This window comes from Colius striatus, chromosome 14, assembly GCF_028858725.1.
Source record: "Colius striatus isolate bColStr4 chromosome 14, bColStr4.1.hap1, whole genome shotgun sequence".
NCBI lineage: Eukaryota > Metazoa > Chordata > Aves > Coliiformes > Coliidae > Colius > Colius striatus.
Window position 1 is genome coordinate 9662261 of NC_084772.1, and position 22618 is coordinate 9684878.

The following is a 22618-nucleotide window of genomic DNA, read 5'->3' on the forward strand; positions in this document are numbered from 1 at the left end:
CGCAGAGCGGGCCAATGGGAAGGCGGCGGCGCAGCTGCGGGGCGGGGCAGCACGGGCGGCGCAGTCACATGACGGTGCGCGGCGCTGTGGGGTGTTGCTGTGGGGGCGGCTCGTGGCGGCGGCGCGACCATGGTGAGGGGCGCGGGCGGAGGGGCTGGGCTGCGCCGCGGCTAGGCCAGAGGGGGCTCCCGGGCGCTGGGGCAGCGAGCGGCCCGCGGCAGCCGGCGCCCATGCTGGCTTGGCCATTGCTGTGTGCGGGTGGGAGGGGTCCGGCCCGCGCTCGTCGCTGGCCGAGGGGCAGGCCCGGCCGGCCTGGCCTCGAGGGCGCCTGAGCGGCCTCGTTCGGGTGGCAAGGAGCCTGGCCGGCGGGGAGCCGGAGCCGAGCCCCCAGGCCGCTGCCTGGCTCGGTCCGGGCGGGGCTGAGGTATGGGCAGGGCCCGTTGTGGCCGTGATGACGGTCGGCACTGTGGGGAACGCCATCCGCGACCCGCCGGCGCTGCGGCTCAGTGCGAGCCACTGCTTTGCTGGGTTCAGTCCAGTTCGCTTGTAGGGATGCGGGGAAGTAGGTGTTTTTAATAAGGAACCGCTGTACTTGCGGTCAGAGTTTAAGTGTATTTTAGCGTGCTGCTCCTGTCATAAACCCGAGGCTATATCATCTCCAGTCCCGTGCATGTGTGCTCATGTCCACATTGCAGTCTGCTGTTCAGGTATTCCTGATCCTCTAGGATTGCTGTTTCAGACATTACTAGCAAGCTTCTTTCCTGCAAAAAAGGTGGTTTTGCATTAGAGAGCCCAGCTCGACAGACCTGCTTTGGAACAAGTACGTTGGTATTAGAGAGAGAAACTTGAAATTTGAACACATAACTAGCGTGTATTGAGAAATGCTTTTCAGTTATCAATAAAAAAAGGGGGCTAATCAAGTTTCCTAGTAAAACTGAGAAGTTCTCTCTGCTTAGTGTGTCTTCTGTGGTATTCCATATTCAGATTTTAAGCAACACTTGCAATAGCTATCATGACATGTTGATTAGCCCAAGTGTGGAGTACAAGCTGTACTAAGTGTCTAGACAATGAGACAAAAACTGTGCACTTTGTAGAGCAGGGATTGCACAGTTCTTAGGCTTTTGAGACAGAGTTTCTTTTCAAGGTTATGTGTTTTTTGGTATCAGTTCAATACTACGTCCTCAATTGATGGGGACAGAGTGACGGGATGACAAACCTGTAATGTTATGTGGAAGATGAATGGAAAATACTTAACTGGGTGATGAGAGATGCTAACTTGACATAGATGGCAGTCTTTGTCCTCCACATAAATACCTTGTGGTAGTCACAGGCTCGAGAATGGTACAACTCCCTTCTGCCTGTCACTTCCCATGGGAACTGGTCTGAGGCCTGTGAACTAAGAGATGTCAAATATGTGATAACTCCATCTGCCAAATTAGGGTCCCCTGCTGTTTCCTGTCGCTGAGCTTGGCTTATACCTTGAAGCTGAATTTTTAAGGACAAGAGTGATTGTTAAAGGGACTCTGGCCATTCTTAATTACCCCTGGGTAAAAGGTCCAGCCCCTTTAATTCTTGTGGCTTTCTGTGACGGTAAGTACCAGTTTAAACATTTGAAAAATTATTTTTTTTTTTTCTCTCTGGCTCATGTTTGAGCTCCTATTCTGGGAAATGTAGTAGAAGTTCTGGAGTTGTACTTCCTGTATGGTATAAAATGCTTATATATTTTTTGTTAATTGCAAGCAGCTCAATGATTTTTACAGCAATAATATATTATGTGTAGCTAGGCTTCATCTGTAGGCTGGCAGTTGTCCTGATCCACTTGCCTAACCCATCTTCTCTCTTGGATAGCATGCATTTTAAATGTCCCAGTGGTGACTGGCTGATAGATAGTCCTAATCAAATCCACCTAGAAGGCAGAGAAACTTCCTTGAGTAAATCCCATTCATGTGGCACGTGAGCAAACAGAAGGAGAAGTCATGTGTGGAATAGACTGTAAGCAATCAGTTGTCTAAAGAGAAGTACTAAATCATTTGGAAATTAGGTGAAAATGCACTTTAGAATGGAAGAGAGGTAAAACCACCTACTTTGTGTTATTTGTATTCAACATCCAGTTTAAGATGCCTGTATCACCAGAATTCAAGCTATTTGGTAGGCTTCTCAAGATTTCTTTGGATTCTGATATATTTCCAGACTACATAATTCTGAGTATTCTGAGTTACCAGATTTTTCAAGTGGAATGAGCATCTTAACTAGTCAACACGTTGACCCAGAATAATAACCATTTACAGAGTGCAGCCAAGTGTCAAGTATGAAACTAAGCATGAATCTCACAGAGTCTTCCCATGGAGCTGAGTGTGACTCCCGTAACTTGCTTGTGGTAACTTAGGATAGTTCTTTCTTCAAAGCCAGGAAAAGTCTATGGTCTCTTGTATAGAAACTGGTAGTGCAGCTGGAGGAGGCAATTTTCTGTCTTTTCTCCACTGCCCACTTGCTTCCCTGTGACTTCGGAGGGAAAAAAAGTTAGGGAACAAGTAAAGCAGAAAACTGTGTTTCAGTCAGTTCTTTTTTCTTCAACATTTGCAGTGTATTTAATGAGGATAAAGCTCAGGCATTTCTGAAATCTAAATGGCTGCATAATTGCTATAAGTTGCTTATCTTGTGTTCATGCAGGAGTTTATACCATCTTGAACATATTGCCAGGGTAGGACATTCTGTGCCTTGATTACAGTGTAGTGCTGTACACTGTTTTCTTCTGTGTTCCAATATCTCCCACTTGAAAAGCTTGTGTTCAAGGTTATTCTGTATAGATTGGCATAGGACTTCACAGTGCAGTTCCATTTTTTGATAAAGTAACACTTGAAAATACCATCTTGTGATAGTAGGTCCCTACAGAGCATAAACAACTTTATTGAACATTGTATCTGACAGAACTGGTTTTTAGTTTGGTGTGTGCCCTGCTGTCATTGATAGGCTTTTGCTGTGTGCTGTCTTTAGTTGCTTTTTGCTACAGCTTTCTCAAACATCAGGCATACGTATCACAATACGTGTACCTTGATGTGGTCTTGTGTGTCACTTGGTAATAACCAACTTGTGTGTCAAACTTCCATAGTTCTGAAGCTGCAAGCAGTTTGGTTTCTGAAGTAGAAAGAAAAGGGTAAGCCTATAAACATTCAGACTTTGAAAACTGAAAAGGAAGAAAGAGTTGGAATGCCTTCAGTGGTGCTGCTGTTAAGATGTTTTCATGTAGAGGTAACGCTGCTACAAACAACACCTCAATTGTATGCTTATGATGCTTAGTGCTAGATTAACTACCTGTGTGACTGTAAAATGCTAAGATTGTCTTTTCTTTAGACATGAAATGCAGCACCCTTGTAGTAAAGACATATTTGATCATAACAGTCACCTTCTCAGACTTCGGTCACAGCCCTTTGAACAGCTGGGCATGGCAGAGCAGGACTGGTAGCTGTGGAAGCATAATGCCCATTAAGGGATGGAGGTTAAGGAAGTTGTGGCTAGTGTTGATGTTGCTGCATGGTTTCTAGCTGTGCTTTAATAATAGAGATCTGATGTGGTTAGAGCATATGGCAATCAGCTCAGTAGTGATGTGTCCTCTCTAAAGCACTAGATTCATGGAACTGCAGTCTGACAAATGTTCTGGCATAGATATAATTCAGCAAGTCTGTTACATGATGTTTTTATATTGATTATTGTATGCTAGTCCCTGCACTCATTTTCTGTTGCTTGAAAGTCCAATCTGTCATGGAACAAACAAAGCTTAGCAATTACAGCAAGATTCTACTGGCAAATGTACTTGTTTCACAGTTGGAGGTTTTCTAAGAATTTGGAGCTGTTGAATTGCTGGGGAAGTTGGGCCATCTAGCCATAGGTACTACTTTTGTCTTATGCTTAAGTTGTCTTTTGGAAGAACTGCACTTTATATCATTAATTATAGTGAGAGCATTTTAAAAGATGCAGTCTGTCTCATTAGCAGAGTTGATTTTTTTTCTATTGACTAAATAATTTTGTTAATTAGGTATTTGCATGGTTTGAATATTGCTGAGGCTCATTGAGTTACAGAAGTACTGGAAGGAACCTTTATCTCATATAACTTATTTCTTGAAGCAGGATTATCACCAATGTTACATCAGCCTTGGTTTTGTCTAGCTGGACTATGGAAAACTTTAAAGAGCAGAGTTTCACCATTTATTTGGGTGTGATCAAGGCAAGAACAATATTGCATGGCACTGTCAGTTTTCCGTAGATGGAAAAGTATAGTGGGGAGAACAAGGGGCAAATACTATCTGCAATTCCAATTGCAGAACAAGAACCCAATTAAATTAACGGTAAACAGGAGTGTGCCAGGACTGCAGTGTTCTGTAACCATCAAATTGCTGTTAAACTAAAACCTCTCTGTTTTAATCAAGACCTCAATTTTATTCTCAGTCCTCAAAAGGGACTCCAAGCATGGGATATGTGTGAGGAGTTGGTACTGAAGATACTGTTTTAAAGACCATTAAGATGATGTGACTTGTGGCCTGTTGGCTTGTTACTTAGATTTAGTTAGAAAAGGGAGACCAAGAAGCTTCTGGATACAGTGGATGAGGGGAACAAATATGAAGAGCTGAGAATTTACTGAAGCTGCAGGCTCTGAGAACCTGCTGTGCAAGTCACTGTATACATGATATTTGTCAAGACTAGAGAGGATGTAATTGGGACACAACATCTGTACTTTTATCTCTGTCAATATTTCAGTGAGGTCATCTGAAGACAAACTGCAAGATCAGGAGAGGCTGTGAGGTTCTAATGAGATGTTGAAGACTGGACCTAAAAAAAGGTGGATGGTGGTGTTTCCTTGGAAGGTGTTAGGAAGGCTGGTTGCAAATGAGGACAACGTTAGGGGTTCTGATCAGAGTAAATTTGAACATCTTGGAGGATAACTTAAAAATGCTCAGAAATTAATCTCACTAGTCTGGTAGAGGCCAGGGATCAGCTGCAGAAGGCCTGTTACAGCTGGGTTGGGAGGAAGTTTTGAGGCTTTAAGCAGTAGGTTCAATTAATATAAGAAAATACAGGATGGTCCTTGGACAGGCAAAATATGTTGAAAACTTGAAGGCCTGAAATGTGCCTCTGAGGAGAGGTAAGAGGGTCCCTGGGACAAGTATGGGATATGAAGAGCTGTTTCTTTTCAGTTTTCAATTTCCTTCTGAAAGTCACTTCTGCCTTCTGAAGGCATTAACTGTACTTTATCCTTTGCTTAACTGAAACTTGACCTTAGGAGTTTTGGGGCCCAGATAGTAGTTAATTGAGAACTTGTGACTTGTGAAAGCATCCATACAGTTGCAATGTGTGCAGACTGGACATTGCTTTGAAGCTCCGTGGAAAGAAGTGACAATGCTGCTTCTCAACGTAGTGATGTCTTTACATTCACTTGAAGCTTTTTCTTGGCAGATACTTGCATTAGACTCTTGACTCTGTTCTGTTCCCCTGAACTTGGTACTCAGAGAGGCAGTGGTGCTCACAGGCTACTCATAACCATCTCCTCTCTACCCTCAGGTTTTTGCAAAGTACTAGGGACTTTCTCCCTTATATATATCATATAACTGTTTCTGACAGCTCCTGAGTGTTCACACTGCAGTGTTGCTTGCACTATGTTCTAAACTACAGGAACTCAGTTTGAATCAAGTCATAAGCAGCTTAATAAAATTGAGTTTTATTTGTGTGGTGGGTTTTTTTCCCTTCTAGCCGACAACACAGCAATCTCCTCAGGATGAACAGGAAAAACTCCTAGATGAAGCCATTCAGGCTGTGAAGGTGCAGTCTTTCCAGATGAAGAGGTGCTTGGTAAGAATGTGACTTTAAAATACAGCCAAGCTTCCTGTCTGCTAGGACTTAAACAGTAAATCAATGCTAATCTCTGGTGCTGTGAGGAAATTTAACCCTTTATGCATCTTTCTGCCAGAGGCTTTGGAAAAAATGATACGGCTGCTCAATGAGAGTGAGCCTTGAGTATTCTTTGAATGTGTCTTCCTGACTTTGCTTTGATATTTGACAAGATAAATTCTGAAGATGGACCCAGGTAATTTATGTGCTTGCATTTAAGTAAACCTTCATGGAGAATAAGCCTACCATTAGACATCAGAAGGCTCAAATTCATTTTGTATGAAACTGTGTGAAGAAAAACTGTCCTTGATTATATTCAACATACTGTTGTTTTTATTCACATATTTTCCTGACATGAACCAGAGGTCAGGGTAGTAGTTAATCACTTGCTGCATAGATTAAATTTTACAGTAATTGTAGACTGATGCATTAATTCTTCTGTGACTGGCCAACACCACTGGCTAGGAATGTGCTGAGATATTTATCTTGAAGTTGTAACCAATGCAGGCAGATGATGTCATCATACGTACCTTTCTGAGGAAGCCTTTTAGTTGGAGAAACTGCTTCAATTTGCAGTAAAAACTTAAATGTTCCCATATATTTTCACACAGCTAGCCAAGCTACTTTTGTTTACAGGCAAATGACAGTAGCGAGAAAGGTAACACCTCTTCTAGTTTTATATGCTGGAGAATGTTTTTGAAACCTTTGAAGTAGCTGCAGCTGAACTTTTCAGTACTGTCTGTGACTCAGGGACAATGTACTAAGTGGATCACACTAGCAGTTCCTTCTGTTCTCCCCCATGACTTAATGCTGCTGCTTATGATGGCTTGAACAAGTATGTATAGGTGGTAGGTTAAGTTAATCTTGTGTCCTGTCATGCTAGATGATTATATGCATCATAAATCTAAGTTCATGCAGCCTAATAAACTGTGGTATTCAGTAAGATGATGTTCTTAGGTGAGAAGCTGGGGAAGGGGAGTCTGATTCCAACAGTGGTGTGCTGGCACTGCCTGTCCTCTATCTGCTAAAGTTTCCTTTATGAGATCTGAGCAAAACAACAGACCCCATCAAGGGAAGAATCTACTCAATTTTGCTTTCTGGGTGCAATCAGTGTCTGCATAAGGGGAACTTTCTTTAAGTTTTTTCTACCAGTAGTATTAAAATTTATTACTGTAGCTCTGTCTTCGGATGCATCTTACTACCTTCAGGTATCATGTTCCTCTTTCTTACTAGTACAAGCAAGGTAATAGATCACTTGATTTAATTAGAATTATCACTTTTCTGATATTTACTTGATATTTGCATGCTTTTTAAAAAGCTACAAGTGTACCTTTCTAAAATATTACAGTTGCCTGGTATTACTTCTTACAGACTATTCTCTCTGTCTTCCTCTAAAGGACAAGAACAAGCTCATGGATGCTCTGAAACATGCTTCCAACATGCTTGGTGAGCTGCGGACTTCTATGTTATCTCCAAAGAGCTATTATGAACTCTGTATCCTTTGAAGAGGAAGCAAACAGTTGAAATGCTTTTTTGGTACAATAGCACCTCATTGATATCAGATATCTCCTAGCACTTTTCTCCTCAGTATTTGGTTAAGGAGATATAGTGTAGGAGAATATACACTTACCTGCTAACTGTGTAAGTTAACCCTTTGGTATAAAGCAGGTCTTTAGTGTCTTTCATATCTTTTGGGAGGTTCAGGAGTTTAGTTCTGTGAAAATATGAGCTCTATAAAGCAACTCTGCTTGCTGTATGCTACCCCAAAATCTGTAAAACCATCTTATGTTTTGCCCTTTGTTACTATCTTAACTTCTAACCATAAATCTGTGGTATCTGAAGAAAGGGAGGCTTTTTTGTGAGACTTGGGAGCAGAATGTGAATATATTCAATATATATACACATAGTATGTATTTATTGAGTGTATACACATATTTCAGTCGTTAATTTGCTCCCTCTTTTGATTTAGAATGGGGTTTTTTTTTGGTACAGCATCTTTCCTCCTTGATGTGAATGAGGAAATTAAAATGTGAGTCTTCTGTAGACATTCCACTTTTTAATCCTTAACTATGAGAAAAAGACATGGCAATTTCTGATGAACTGCACTACTTGGAAGTCTACCTGACTGATGAATTTGCCAAAGGGAGAAAGGTGGCAGATCTTTATGAGCTAGTACAGTATGCTGGAAATATTATTCCAAGACTGTAAGTATGTATGTGTACTTGTTTGGTTTTGGTTTTTGGTTTTGTGTTGTTTTTTTTAGCTAAGGAATTATGATCAGACTGGGTTCAGGTAATGACTGGCTCTGTGTTCTTGCTGGGCAGCAAGAATTCTGTGTGCAATGGTGAATAGTATTTCTGCATATAAGAATGGATTACTGTGAGACTTCTGAGATTTAGACCAAGAGTGCAGCTGCAGAATATCAGTTCTTTCTGACTGTGTGTTGGTTTTGCATATGACCAAGATGGAAGGAGTTTGATCTTGGAATGAAGTCAGACTTTGGCTAAAGAGCTGATCAGCAGAAGATTAGCTGAGTAGCACATTGACCAGCGAGATTGACTACACATTTATTAACTTTTTATTATCTGTTAATTAACTTGTACCTGAGGATCTAGGTCTTAGATGCTCACACACAGCAGATGCTTTGTAACTTATCTATCTCTTTGGAGACTTAAGAAGTGTGAGAAGGAAGTTGAAAATTTCTGCAACTTAATTCTTAAAAGCTTTGTGTTTCTGAATATTATTGGTTTTGGTTATGTGTTAACATCATAGAGATGGTACTGAAAGGTTTTATCTTTAAATATGTGAGTGTTGGGCTGGAGCAGATTTTGTAGCTTTTCAGGTTTAGAACTTGAGTTTTGCTTGGTACTGCAGTTTTTATTTCCTGACCTTATGTTCATGTGAGGAAAAGGCTTTAGAGACACCAGTCTGCATCTTTGTGCAGTTTCTGGAGTTTGACTAAGATTACCATCATATCTTTACCCTTCTGTGTAATAATTTGTCTCCTAGCCTGCTTGATGTAGATTCTACTTCTCCTTGATGATCACTTCTGGTGCTTTCATCAAAATGCTGTACACATCACTGCATGAGTCAGAGAAGTGTGCAGAGGGTTGAGGCTTCTAAACTGAAAGTGTGAACGTTTTCAGCACTAAATGTTTTTTCCCTTAAGCTGAAGGGGAACGCAGGCATACTGGGACACCAGTCCTTTGCATCTTGTATGTTCCCTCTACCTGTTGCTTAATACAGAGATGCTGAAGGAATAAGAATGGGGCCTGGGGATGAACACCTGTCCTGCTAGACTACAGTGTGAAAGAGACTCAAGTGTTTCACTGTAATAGATTATTTACCTCTGTGTTCCAGGACTGGTTTCCAGTTTAGTGGGGTTCTGGAGCATTTGGAACTTTATGCATGCTGAGCATTTAGACATTCATTGTGTAAAGAATTGTAATGAGGTCAAGTGGTTGTTCAGATTTGCTGTGTTCTGTAGCAGAGGAGAGTAAGAGCTACAAGCTGGCTAAATATCCAAAATGGTGGGACCCAGCTGATATTTTACTGCTTCCTGTGGTTTGGTAATACTGCCAGGATGAAAGAAAGCTCTTGTTGCCTTTAAGTGTGATGTTGTTACTGCCAATTTATTGTTTGATTCTGTGCCTTTTGCAGGTATCTCCTGATAACAGTAGGCGTTGTCTATGTCAAGTCATTTCCACAGTCCAGGAAAGATATTTTGAAAGACCTGGTGGAAATGTGCCGTGGAGTACAGCATCCTCTTAGAGGCCTCTTTCTTAGAAACTATCTTCTACAGTGTACCAGGAACATCTTACCAGATGAAGGCGAGCAAGCAGAGTAAGAAAGATGGGCTATAACTTCAAAAAATTGCTGTTTTTAACAGAACATATTTAAATTTTCTGTGTGACTTTCTTCAGGTTTGAGAGAAGTAAATATGTTAGAACTCTATGGACTTGACAGATGTTTAGTCCAACAATTTTCCCTTCCAGAACTAAGATTTTTCACAAGTGAGGATATGAACCTTTCTTATGAACCCAGATATCCCATCACACTTTTCCCCACCCTCCTACCTTCTTAAAAATTGGATATCCACCAAGTGGATGAAGGTATGAATGCCTCTGACAAGTTTTTCCTCTTCCTGACATGTTCCTAATTGCAGTGAAGAAACTACTGGAGACATCAGTGATTCGATGGATTTTGTGCTACTGAACTTTGCAGAGATGAACAAACTTTGGGTGCGAATGCAACATCAGGGCCACAGTCGAGACAGAGAGAAAAGGGAGAGGGAACGGCAGGAACTGAGAATCCTGGTAGGAACCAACCTGGTGCGCCTCAGTCAGCTGGAAGGTGTCAATGTGGAGCGATACAAGCAGGTGGGATGGCTTTCTCACTTCTGTTACTTCTTGCAAATCAAAGTAGTTTGGACTTTTAGAGGAGGCAGCTTAAAGTGTTACAGCTGTGCTAAAAGTTCAGTAATTCAGGTGTTTCTCTAGCTCTTCACTTGAGGAAGTTCTGAGTGCTAATAAAGCTGTATAGTGTGGTGTGAAGCTAAGGATATGACTCATGTATAGGCTTATCTGTAATATTTGCACATAATTTTAACACTTTCCTTCCTAATTCCCTTTTTACATAGAATGAGCTGATTTAAGGGATATATACACATACAGCATTCTGCAACAGACTTTAGAAGTGAAGTGAAGCTGTGCATCCCAAAGCACTCAATCGTTACTGCATGAAATGATAGTCAAGCAAATACATTATTTGGAAGTCTATCCCTTATATGTTCAATATAGTTGCTGAAAACAGTTTTGAGCATTGCTTCTGGCACCTTGTAGTGGTATGTGCTAGCAGAGCAAACTAATTCAAAGCTTGCAGGTTGTACAGTGTATGAGATGGACAGGTGGCTGAGACAGATTTTTTTTTTTTTTTTCTCTGAACACTGGAACTACTGAAAATTTGGGCTTTTTGTCAGAAAGCCTTTGTGTAAATAATAAGCTGAGAAATGTTAGAAATACTGTTCTGCTTGGGTTAAATGCATATGTGTGAATATAAACTTAGAAACTATCTGTAAAATCACTGAAAGACCATCTTTCCTGTTTCAGATTGTTCTGCCTGGAATATTGGAGCAAGTTGTAAACTGTAGAGATGCTTTAGCTCAGGAGTACCTCATGGAGTGCATCATACAGGTGAGCTGCTTAAATTCAGTTGCAGTGGTGGGACACAGGGACGACACTTGCTCTTCTACTTTCAATCCTATTTGGGCTACTTTCACCTCTTCCTCATGAACTGGAAAACTTTGTCAGTGGGGTACTTACATAGTGGCTTGTTCCATTTTTTTACTAAATGGGCAGAATGGAGTCAAATCCATTTTTTACTCCTGTTGCAGAAGCTTGTAAGTGTCTGAGCAACAGTGCCTGTAGAATGAATTGTAATAGCTGGGCCCTGAAGTTACCCATTTGTCTTGCACCTCTTGCTTCATGCATTACTCAGTCAAGGTCTATTTGGGGAACCCTAAAGCATTCATAGGTCAGACCATGTTTGCTATGTGGCTATCTGCTTTGGAATTAACTGTTGCATTTTACTGCTGTGTTAACAATGGGCAAATTCAGTTTATAACTTGATGACTATTGATCTAAAACTTCAGGTTTTCCCAGATGAATTTCACCTCCAAACCCTGAACCCATTTCTCAGAGCCTGTGCTGAGCTGCACCAAAATGTGAATGTGAAAAATATAATTATTGCTTTAATTGACAGGTGAGTGATCAAGGGGGTGGAAGTTGGCTCAAAGTTAAGTTTTATGCAGTGGACAAGCAGATAATAATTCTTCTAGCATTTGAAAGCGTTGTCACTTTGGATATCACGGAACTTCATTATTTCCATGTTTTTATATTGGCTGTAATTAAGGCTATAAAGAATATTATTTCTGTAGCTTCTCTTTAGACTCTGCTTTTACAATTTCTAGTGAAAGCTGCTTTAAGGACTGGTTAGTAGTTGTAAACAAATTAAGCCAGGAAACAACTTATTTTGTATTGACTGTTTTCATGGTTCTGAACTGAAGTGGCAGTAACATTCTGCATTGACAACTGTAGTGCTCATAGGTACCCCTTGAGAACTTGAGGATCCTAATGACCAAATCGTATGTCAAGGATACTTTACCTTGCCATTTTGATCAGAAAATATAACATATGTCTCTTCAGAAAAGAGCTAGTAGGAAATGGAACTACCTTATTTTTTTCTTAGCTTATCACTAATTTCCTGCTGCTTCTCCCTGAAGTATGTCTTTCCTGTTGGAGATATTGCTTAAAACTATTTGTGCTGAATTCAAATATGGAGGAGAAATCATAGAACCATTTAGTTTGGGGAATACTTTCAAAATAAAAGAAGTTTTTATTTGTATCCTGAAAGGAAACAGTGTGGATTATCAGTGAGTACAGAAAGGAATTACACTTACATGGCTTTTTGAAGCCTCAAAAAAACCCACTTGTTCTTGCAGTTTCCCACAAACTTGTGTATCTCTGTATATTTGGTCCATGTACCAATGTTTGAATGTCAGCTACTGTAGGGATCTTGAGTCTACTGACATTTAGCAATGAGTGGAGGAGTTGTGGCTTTATCTTCTCCCCTGCATGGAGATGAAGCATGTATGTCAGATGTCACTGGTGATCTTGAACTTTTTACTGAACAAATTGGTAGGATGTTTTTCTCCAGGTTCCACCAGATCTATTTGTTCAGGACTTAGGCCTACTGGACTACCTTTCAGTATTTATGCATTTGTCAGAGAAGCAGCTCTGCCTTCATTCAGAGATGTTTCCAGGAATTCATTGGCTTCCTATGCTTTGTTGCTGTGGCTGAAACTTTTCATAATTTTGTTAGCTTTAAAAAAAAAAAAACCCAAACCACAAAACCCAAGGAAGCATTGCCTATGACAATCTAATTTCTGAGTCTGTTGATCTGGATACTACTTTGAACAGAGGTTGCAGAGTCTCCTGCTAGGCTCTTACATTAGCGTATGACAATGTAATTTTTGCAAGAAGGCTACCCTGTAGCCTTTGCTGTTATGTCTGCTTAGAGGACTTCACAGTAAGTTTTCTATTCTTACTGGTGCCAACAGCAGTAAGCAACTGACAGCAGTGAAACAGCTGCCTTCCTGGACTTAGCACTGTTGTGTTTTGTGGGGCCACTAATAGTGTTTTCTAGAGCTTTCTTGTTTGGCTATAGGACAGAAGTAGCAAGGTGATGGTATGATTATTATCTTCTCTGTAGTATGGCAACGTATGCTTTTGACTGTAATATTGCTGCAAGTGTTGGAGGATGAATGCATCTGTTCCTGGAATCCATGCATATAGGGAAGATGTTGCTCTTGTGTCTGGGGTGGAATTACTAGGAACAGTTGTTAGGTTGTCAATTTACTCCATACATGTAGTTGACGTTTCTCATCTTGATTTCAGCTGGCATGGGATAATTGAAACATTATCAGTGACTGCTGAGGAAGCTTGTGAGACTTTAGTTCCTATTCCCATAGGACTTTCCTGTTAAAGGAATCTTCCTGCAAATAGGCCTGCTGCTTTGAGATCTTTCTTGCCTTACTAAATCGTTTATAGCTTTTTAACTACGCTGCCATCTGCCTGCAACTTGATCATAGTTTGTAGTGTGCTGGCCTAACACACTAACAAAAACTGCTTCTTCCCTTTGAGAAAAGGCAGTGATTGTTCCTGGCTTTAGGAAGTCCGCTTGTTACCACTCTAATGAAGTCTTAAGAGTAGTTCAAAATCTCTCTTTTCCTGGCAGTGAAGTTTTTTGGCACCTCAGCATTTTTTTACCTGCCTGTTTCAGACTCAAAGTTCATTCAGAATCAAAGTTCAGAAACCCTATAAGAAACAAATTTTCATCAGATGCCTTCTCCTAAATATTTGTGTACCTCTTTTAAATTCAGAATAAAATAATCCCTTACTGATTAGAAAGCCAAGATAGCAATGCTGAACTTTGGAAGCACGTCTTCGGTAAGGTGCTAGCCTTCATGTACTGGGTTGTCTTACCTTGTATCAGATTTTTGCAAAATGGAGGTTGGCATGACTTTCTCCTGTTACAGATAGCTCTACAACATCTTTTGGATGCTTGCTCAATAGTAATCTTTCTTTTTTTATGCGTCTTGTGGGGTTTTTTTTTGTTTGTGGGGTTGTTTTCCCGCAGAAGTATTTTCTTATCTGCTTCAAATTTTACTTTATATTGGTCTTTGCAAGTAGTGGAAGTCCCAAACATGTTGTTCTCTCTTTGGAGACAAAGCATATTTAGGTCTGCATATTTCTTCTTTTTTTTCTCTGGAGTCTGTTTTTCAGTGAATGCTACTGGATGTCTAACTCCAGTGATATCACTGAATGAATGTGGGGATACTTGCTCTTCCATCAGCCTGCTCTATACCTCTTTCTCTGCTGAGAAGAACAGAACCGTTGCTGCTAGCTGAAGAATGTGGATTACGAAATGTCGCTGCTTTTTCTTCATTTTGCCATCTTTGTTAGCACTCTTTTCCAGGACTGATGTTTACCAGGCTCAGTTGCTCTTAAGGCAACTTCCATTAGTTTCCTTTTTGCTTGTATTAAAGCTTGCAAATATACCTGAAGAACTTGCTTTTTTCTGATAATATTTATTTCTGGCTTGTATCTGAAGACTTGAAAAGGTGATACTGACCAAGCTGCTTTCCTTTGTCTGTTACCAGATTAGCTTTATTTGCACATCGTGAAGATGGACCTGGTATCCCAGCAGATATCAAACTGTTTGATATCTTTTCACAGCAGGTTGCTACTGTTATACAGGTATGCTGGGTGTTGTTGCGTGAGTTTGGGGGCTTTTCTGGCCAAGTTGTGTGATTTTTATGAACTTAGTGCTGTCTTAAATTTCAGTCTCGCCAGGACATGCCCTCAGAGGATGTGGTATCTTTGCAAGTATCTCTCATTAACTTGGCTATGAAATGCTACCCAGACCGTGTTGACTATGTTGATAAGGTGTTGGAGACAACTGTGGAAATATTCAATAAACTCAACCTGGAACAGTAAGTAAATGTGTCTTGCATTCTCTCTGAAATAGCAGTTTTTACTCTAAAATCTTGACTTCTGCATTTCACTAAGAAATGTTTATTTGGCAAGAAACATGCTTTGGCTGTGTAAGGTTATTGCTTTTGGGCCAAGCTATAGGAGATTGTGATAAACTACTGACTGACTAACCAGGCCTTGCTCTTCTGTATGTGAGTCCCCCTGCACAGCTGTACAGCTACACAATGTGTATGCCAAGCTGAGTGTAGTCATTATCTGGTCATCTCTTAGAGCACTTTGGGGTTCTCATCTTGCTGAATTTGTAGTCACAGTCACCCCTTCTGCTATTAGTAGCTTAGAATATGCTGCTTCCACTGTACATCCTGAAGAGCAAGGTAGGACTTGTTTTGGTACTTTATTTCAGAACTATATGTCAGAATTGGTATTGAGGCAGACTTCCAATCTGTCTACATATATGAACTCTTTCTAATTGTGGTTTTTTGCATATATTTTCTTCTAGTATTGCAACAAGCAGTGCTGTTTCAAAGGAGCTGACTAGGCTTTTGAAAATCCCTGTGGATACTTACAACAATATCCTGACAGTTCTGAAACTAAAACATTTTCACCCACTCTTTGAATATTTTGATTACGAATCCAGGAAGAGCATGAGTTGTTACGTGCTTAGCAATGTGTTGGATTATAACACAGAAATTGTGGCCCAAGAACAGGTATGGCATAAGTTAACTTGAAATTCCAGGTATTTAAGCTACTGTTTGAAGGTTTGAAAACATATACTAAGTGACTTTATGCAGGGCATGTTTTTTCTAGTCTTCATGCCCCTGCCCCCCATCTTAGTAGCACAGGCTTTATCCCACTTGATAATTCTCTCACCCATGTTCTTAAATATCTTGTTTTTGCATATCTTGCTTAATCTCATCCTAGAGAGTACTTCTATTGGATCTGAAAAAAAGGCCAGGAATCCCCTTAAAACTAGACCTGTTACCTAAAGAAGCCTGGATAGTATTTTTGGAATCTGAATTGCCTCTGTACTGCTGTACTGTCCCACTTTTGTGAAGAGAAGTCCCTCTTCAAGGAGTAAGGCAGATATTTCCTAAAGCATCACTAGTAGACTTCCCTTGTGCTTTGTCAGCACTATGAATGGCTGTAAAGATGTCTTCAGTTGCTGTCAACTTATGCTTGTAGGTTACTGTGGTTTAAACACAGTTATATATATTGCCTTTAACAGGTTGATGCTATCATGAATTTGGTATCAACGCTGATCCAGGATCAACCAGATCAACCTGCTGAAGATCCTGACCCTGAGGACTTTGCTGATGAGCAGAGTCTTGTGGGAAGATTTATTCATCTTTTGCGTTCAGATGACCCTGACCAACAGTACCTGGTACGGCAGTTGATGCTTCTGCTCTCTGAACTGGTAGTTCTTGCATTATTTGCTGTGCAAGAGTTTTTAGTGGAGCTGGGAGCTGGGGCATCACTGCTCTGGCACTAGAAACCACAATGTAACACTATGGCCTTTCTCTCAGAGTATGAGAAGCCTTATTGACTTAGGGGTTTAGTTTCATGAAACTTGGTTTCTTTCTTTTACTTTCTTACAGGCTACTGTAAGAAATAAATCTTTTGTGTAGCTTCCATTGGGGTGAGGACAGAATGTATGTGATGTTGTTATTAAATGCAAGCTCAGGCAACTTCCGTCTCACATTTTGATTTGTGAAGCATCTGCAGTGGATACAGTGCAGCAAGTGTTGCTTAACACTTATTAAGAAGGTGTAGGGAAAGTTTGAGCAGATAGCACATAAAAAGCTACAGAGCCCACACAAACTGAATTAAACTGAAACACTTTCTATGTAGTCCCCTCAAAACATGTAATTTATCTGATGTTAACACCATGTCTTTCTGATGTTCTTGTTCTATAGAGCATAAATTAAGTTACAGATGTGAATAACACTCCTCTTTCAAGAATTCTCTAAGTTTATGGGGCTTTTGTTTTAGATCCTAAACACTGCCCGGAAGCACTTTGGTGCAGGTGGGAACCAACGCATTCGTTTTACGCTGCCACCCCTCGTTTTTGCTGCATACCAGCTTGCTTTTCGCTACAAAGAGAACTCCAAAGTGGTAAGTAGACCTCCAGGTAACTCTTGTATAGTTGCTGCTTTTTGACTTCCTTAAAAATGCGTTTTGTCTGGCTACAATATGCTAAGATTTGTACAGAATACTAGGGGGCTTTTTGCTTCAGGCGAATTTTTTTACTTGAGATGTTGATGCTTTCTAATATAGTTTAACTCAAATTACCTCAGCACTTGAGAAATGGTGAAGCAGAAATTGGCTAGTTGTGTTTATTCATGAAAGTGACCAATTATGTGTTTTTTATGGGGAGACCAGTGATCGATGACACTGCAAGTAATGGCATGAAACAGATTTAAATATTATTATTGAAATTCATAGGCTTTTAAGTCTGTAGTTATCCTAGTTTAATGCTTTTAAAAGCAAGTGTTCCTTTGTATGTTAACTTATGATAGTTGCAAAAGGACACACTAAATAATCACTGATCCATTTTGGCCCTGTAATGCTTTCTGGTTGAGATAGTTAGCTTAACTATAGGTATTTTCCCTTATTGTGGGGAGAAAAGTTAAAATGCTGTTTGTTAAAACACTCCTCAAAGTGCATGATTTAAAATTCCCTTCCACTGATTGATGTTCCAGACTAAATAGACTTTCTCTTGACTTAACTGAGCAAAAGCCTAATTTGCTATGTTTGAAGCATAGTTGTGGTAACTCCAATTCAGTGTAGACTCCTGAGTAGCATTTCTGTGAGCTGGTAGGAAAATGAGTGTGAACTTTTTGTGAAGCCTCACTGAGGTCAACACTACTGCTCGGACTCTTGCTACTACTTTAATAAATAAGTGGCTGAAGTGACACGCAGAAGACAGACTAGAGCACTTAACAGATCTTATTACAAAGTAGGTTCTTTTCCTTGTTCAATCTTTGACTTGTTTCTCTTCTCTAGGATGACAAATGGGAAAAGAAATGCCAGAAAATCTTCTCATTTGCTCATCAGACCATCAGTGCTTTGATCAAAGCAGAACTGGCAGAGCTACCTCTCCGTCTATTCCTACAAGGAGCACTGGCTGCAGGAGAGATTGGCTTTGAGAATCATGAAACTGTGGCCTATGAATTCATGTCCCAGGTAAGTGTCCAGTTATTACAGTTACTGATTTGTGCTATCTTAAATCTGGCCTGGGTAGATGTGATCAAAACATCTGAAATGATTGACAGCTAATTCTACTAGGTAGAAATTCCTCATCTTCATTCTTACTTCCCAGGCTGCTGTGGAATTAAGCTCCATTGCTACTGATTTTGAATACTCAGTCTGACAACATGTGGTATGTTGCAATGCTGCCTCCTACTCAGGTAGTTGCTTCACTGGAGGAGTGTAGCTTTCTCAATAGAAAATGCTCTCTTGCTGCTTTAAATTAAGACTGTCTCCCAGCTCCTGTTATTTAGCTGGTGTTGTCTTGGCCACAAACAGTCTTTGAAAGTTCTCTAAAATTTGGAATGTTCACAACTGCCATGCTGGGCTTTCTTAACTAAAATCCTTATATTGAAACCTGTTATAAAGTACTCTGAAAATCCACTTAAACTTATTACTTAGTCTTAGGCCTTAGTCATTGTAAAAGCCTTCCCATCCTCCCCATCAGGTAAAGAATCGATGTATTTAATTAACATTATCCACGCTACGAGCTGTGTCCTAATCGCTCCTCTAATACTGCTACTAATGCATGTTCTTAAACTGAGTGGCTGATAACCTTGGCCTTTCCTCCTTGTCTTGGATCAGTTGCGGTTGTACCACAATTCTCAACATGAGAGCAGCATGGCAATTACATACCCTCTGTTAGAGAGATGGTTCAAGGTTTTTAGTCTTGTATGTTCTCCCAAGACTCTTGATCCACTTAGCAGCAGTGCAAACACTCTTCTTACTTGCTCTGTGGTCACTGACCCTACCACTCAACTTCTGTGCTGTTTTGTGTGGTCGAAGAACCAAATCCTCTTCGGGGACTATTTCTGCTACTGAGGTTCCATATTTAAACACACTTTTGAGGATAAATTCAGTCTTCAGATTACATTGTTAACTATGACCACTTCAGTAAGAAGTATTTCTTGGAAGACTTATTTCCAGTCTGTGGATTTAACTTGATTTTGACACTCTGAATGAAATGTCTTTTCATGATTGAGGCTTTTAATAAATGTGAAAGTGGACACGTTTATGCCATGTCACTAGCAGGTATGATTTGGGTTTTCCAGTGTATTCCACATTGAGTTCCAGTCAATCGTGAGTTCCAGTGTTTCCAGATTGAGTTTTGCTTTCTCCCTTAACTAGGCCTTTTCTCTCTATGAAGATGAAATCAGTGACTCAAAAGCACAGCTGGCTGCAATCACCTTGATAATTGGGACATTTGAGAGGATGAAGTGCTTCAGTGAGGAGAACCATGAGCCTTTGAGGACTCAGTGTGCACTGGCAGCCTCTAAGCTCCTTAAGAAGCCAGACCAGTGCCGGGCTGTGAGCACTTGTGCCCATCTGTTTTGGTCTGGCCGCAATACTGACAAGAATGGAGAGGAGGTAAGAATAAAGCAATAGTGGTGTAACATGTCCTACCTCTGTAACATTGTTCTGCCTTCAGAAAAAAGGCACTTAGTTCTAAAATAGATATGTCACTCAATGATGTAGATTTGGTTGTAATGTATTCTAATATATGAAGCTTCTAAATCTCACTGCAGCATATGCTGCATAAATACAAAAATGGAGAAGACTCAAATTGAAGTGTCAAAGTACCATGCAAGCTTTTGAGAGCCAGTCAAACTAATTGACAAAGTACAGTGCATTTTACATGTGTTTATTATAGTAGTTGTGTTTTGCATTTAATTTGGTAAACTAACAAATGAAAGACGCAAGTTGTTGAAGCTGAAGGTAAAAATTTGTGCATTCTTCAGGACTTGTCACATAAGCTGTTGTAAATATAAAGAGCAGAGTTTGAAATATGTAATGCGTACACTAATGCGTACTTTAAGAAACAAGACTGAATTCAGTGATCTCACAATTGAAGGCTTTCAGTAACTGGTCATATTATTGCCTGATTTAATAACACTTAAGTTGGTGGCAGTCAGGCAAGGTAAGCTTTCATCAGTGGCTGTTCTGTGCTTTGTGGGGTTTTGTGTTTGTGATATACAGTATTTCTTGGTGGTTGGTATGCCAAGGTAAGAGATACTGCAGCTCCCTGAGGTTCTTTTATCTCTTGTAACTTTGGGGGTTTTCCTTTTAGCTTCATGGAGGAAAAAGAGTGATGGAATGCCTAAAGAAGGCTCTGAAGATAGCAAACCAGTGCATGGACCCCTCTCTGCAAGTCCAGCTTTTCATAGAAATTCTCAATAGATATATCTATTTTTATGAAAAGGAAAATGAGGCGGTGAGTGGAAATACTTTCTCTCTATAGCATCTTTTATTAAAGACTATTTATTGGAGCTTGTAATTCACAATTATATGCCAAATCATGTCTCTTCAACTTGCTCTGTGGCCTCTTAAGAGAGGGACAAATTCTGGTAATAAGAGAGCAGCTGATTCTTGATGTACTAAAAAAAAAATTAAAAATTGTACATACAATTTCCTTCTTACATGTAGGAAAACACCAAGTGTTTGAAGTTTAATTATGAACTTAAATATTATGAGACTTGGATATCTGAAATATTAGATCAAAACTTACCAGGACTACTTATTATTTTCTCATCTAACTTCAGACATACCTAAGGGAAAGAAAATTTTTACAGCTGTTCATGGTCACCACTGAGTGGCCACAAATGGTTGGTGTAAGATTTAATTTCAAGAAATAGATGTGACCTCTCCATGTACCAGCTTAAATTCTGTATCTGAAATCTGAGATGGTTACTTGCTAACAGAAAATGTGTGGACTATTAAACTTAATTAAGGTTTTAATGAACACCCTGTAGTTCTGAGAGAAAGTCTAAAGAGACTTTCAGGGATCTGCTCACTTTCCAACAATTGCATGGGCTTCCTGCTATAGTAGTGCTCTAGTGTCTGATGGAGATGAATTTCAAAGCACTTGGCAGATGTAACATAGTCTCTGGATACAGTGGTGGTCTGCAGTGTGCTTTGTGCTGTGTTCAGTGTAGTGCTGGATTGAAGGCAATAAGCAGCAGTACTTTCCTGTGTAACGACTTGGTCACTAAGAATAGTCTTAAATCTGTTACCATTCTGACTTCTTCTAGAAACACATTTTGTTGGAGTGCATAAGCAATCTGATTATATTCTTTATTTGTTTAATATTTCTAAATTTGTATTGAATAAACTGGAGAGAAGTGCTGTGGTAATTGTTAAAGGTGTCAGGTTAATGACTTCAGAAGCTCTTCCCATTTGCTGGGATGAGGGAGATTTCCTATTTCAGAGTTTTGTGGAATAGTCTGATGAAGGCACAGGACGAGACAGTCTCGCACAGTTGTCTGCATACAGTCTTAATAATGTTTCTAAGCCTACATAATGTTTCCAAACCAGCAGTTTGGACACAGGTCTGTTAAAATGAACGCCATTGCACGTGTCTTGATGCCTTCTGTTTACATTCTCTTGTAGGTGACAATTCAGGTTTTGAATCAGCTTATACAGAAGATCAGAGAAGATCTCCCAAACCTTGAGTCTACTGAAGAAACAGAACAAATTAACAAACACTTTCACAACACATTGGAGCACTTGCGTCTGAGGAGGGAATCACCAGAATCTGAGGGGCCAATTTATGAAGGTCTTGTTCTTTAGGAAGATACCCACTGTACTTACTTCTTTTCACTTACATACCATATGTTTTTTTTAAAGATAGATTCATAGGTTGTGCCTTTCAGAAATGTCAAGTTAACATTTATGTGTTCAGTCTGGCACTTCAAACACTTGTGTTGAGTACCCTAACAAATTTGAAAGGTTGGACCAGCAACTAAAGGTTTCATCAGTTAGCATGGCTGAAACTTTCTTTGAAATCCACGTGACACGGTAGGGCTCTTCGGTTCTGTTTCCTCTTCTGTCTGTTCACTGTTGCTTCTGTAGCACTAGTTCTAAACTGGCAGTGGCTGTCATCTGAAACTGTGTCTGATCTTTACAGAGCATCAGATTTTTGGGATTATTGTATGGCAGATTCTGCTTGTGCTTTTCTTTTAATGCAAGTTAAGACTAAGTGTAATATTTTTCCCTAAAAACTAGAATATATTAATGCATGTTTGGAAAGTTTTGAAGTACCATGTTCAAAAACAGAAGTTATATTTTGCATATTAAGGCTCTGTGACATTCAGTGAGGGCCAGTACTGTGCACAGGGCATATTTATCAAGATAATTTTGTTCCAAATAGTATAAAAATAGAGAAATTGCAATCTATATAGATATGTATAACCTTCATTACTGTAAATTTAGGGGAAAATGCATTACACAACTTTATTCAGTATCATGATTTTGCACCGGTGAAACAATAAAGTTGCTATTAACACCTCTTGTTTCATGTCTCTTCAGAGCCCATTGTTGAAGCCAATGCTAGTGTTGAACCTTTTGCTAAAAGGAGAACTTCTGTTTGTAGGGACAGAAGAACGAAGGCATAGTGAACCTGGAGAGACTGAGAGGCTGCCAGCATTTCTGACATAGATATT

The 22618-nt window shown here is 40.0% G+C and overlaps 1 protein-coding gene across 1 annotated transcript; it reads left to right on the forward strand.

The window, feature by feature from the left end:
* The first annotated feature begins 45 nt into the window (after positions 1-45).
* On the forward strand, positions 46-22461 carry VPS35 (VPS35 retromer complex component). Its single transcript, XM_062007242.1, has 17 exons — positions 46-132; positions 5743-5841; positions 7278-7374; positions 7961-8084; positions 9541-9723; positions 10046-10259; positions 10989-11072; positions 11531-11640; positions 14600-14696; positions 14784-14932; positions 15433-15640; positions 16159-16314; positions 16923-17045; positions 17937-18116; positions 19308-19547; positions 20248-20391; positions 21567-22461. The coding sequence occupies exons 1-17, from the start codon at positions 130-132 to the stop codon at positions 21744-21746; spliced, it is 2391 nt and encodes a 796-aa protein (XP_061863226.1). The 5' UTR covers positions 46-129; the 3' UTR covers positions 21747-22461.
* Positions 22462-22618: the final 157 nt, after the last annotated feature.

Coding starts and splice junctions, on each gene's coding strand:
- VPS35 (XM_062007242.1), top strand. Junction 5,842..7,277: donor TCCAGATGAAGAGGTGCTTG/GTAAGAATGTGA, acceptor CTTCCTCTAAAG/GACAAGAACAAGCTCATGGA. Junction 16,315..16,922: donor ACCCTGACCAACAGTACCTG/GTACGGCAGTTG, acceptor CTTTTGTTTTAG/ATCCTAAACACTGCCCGGAA.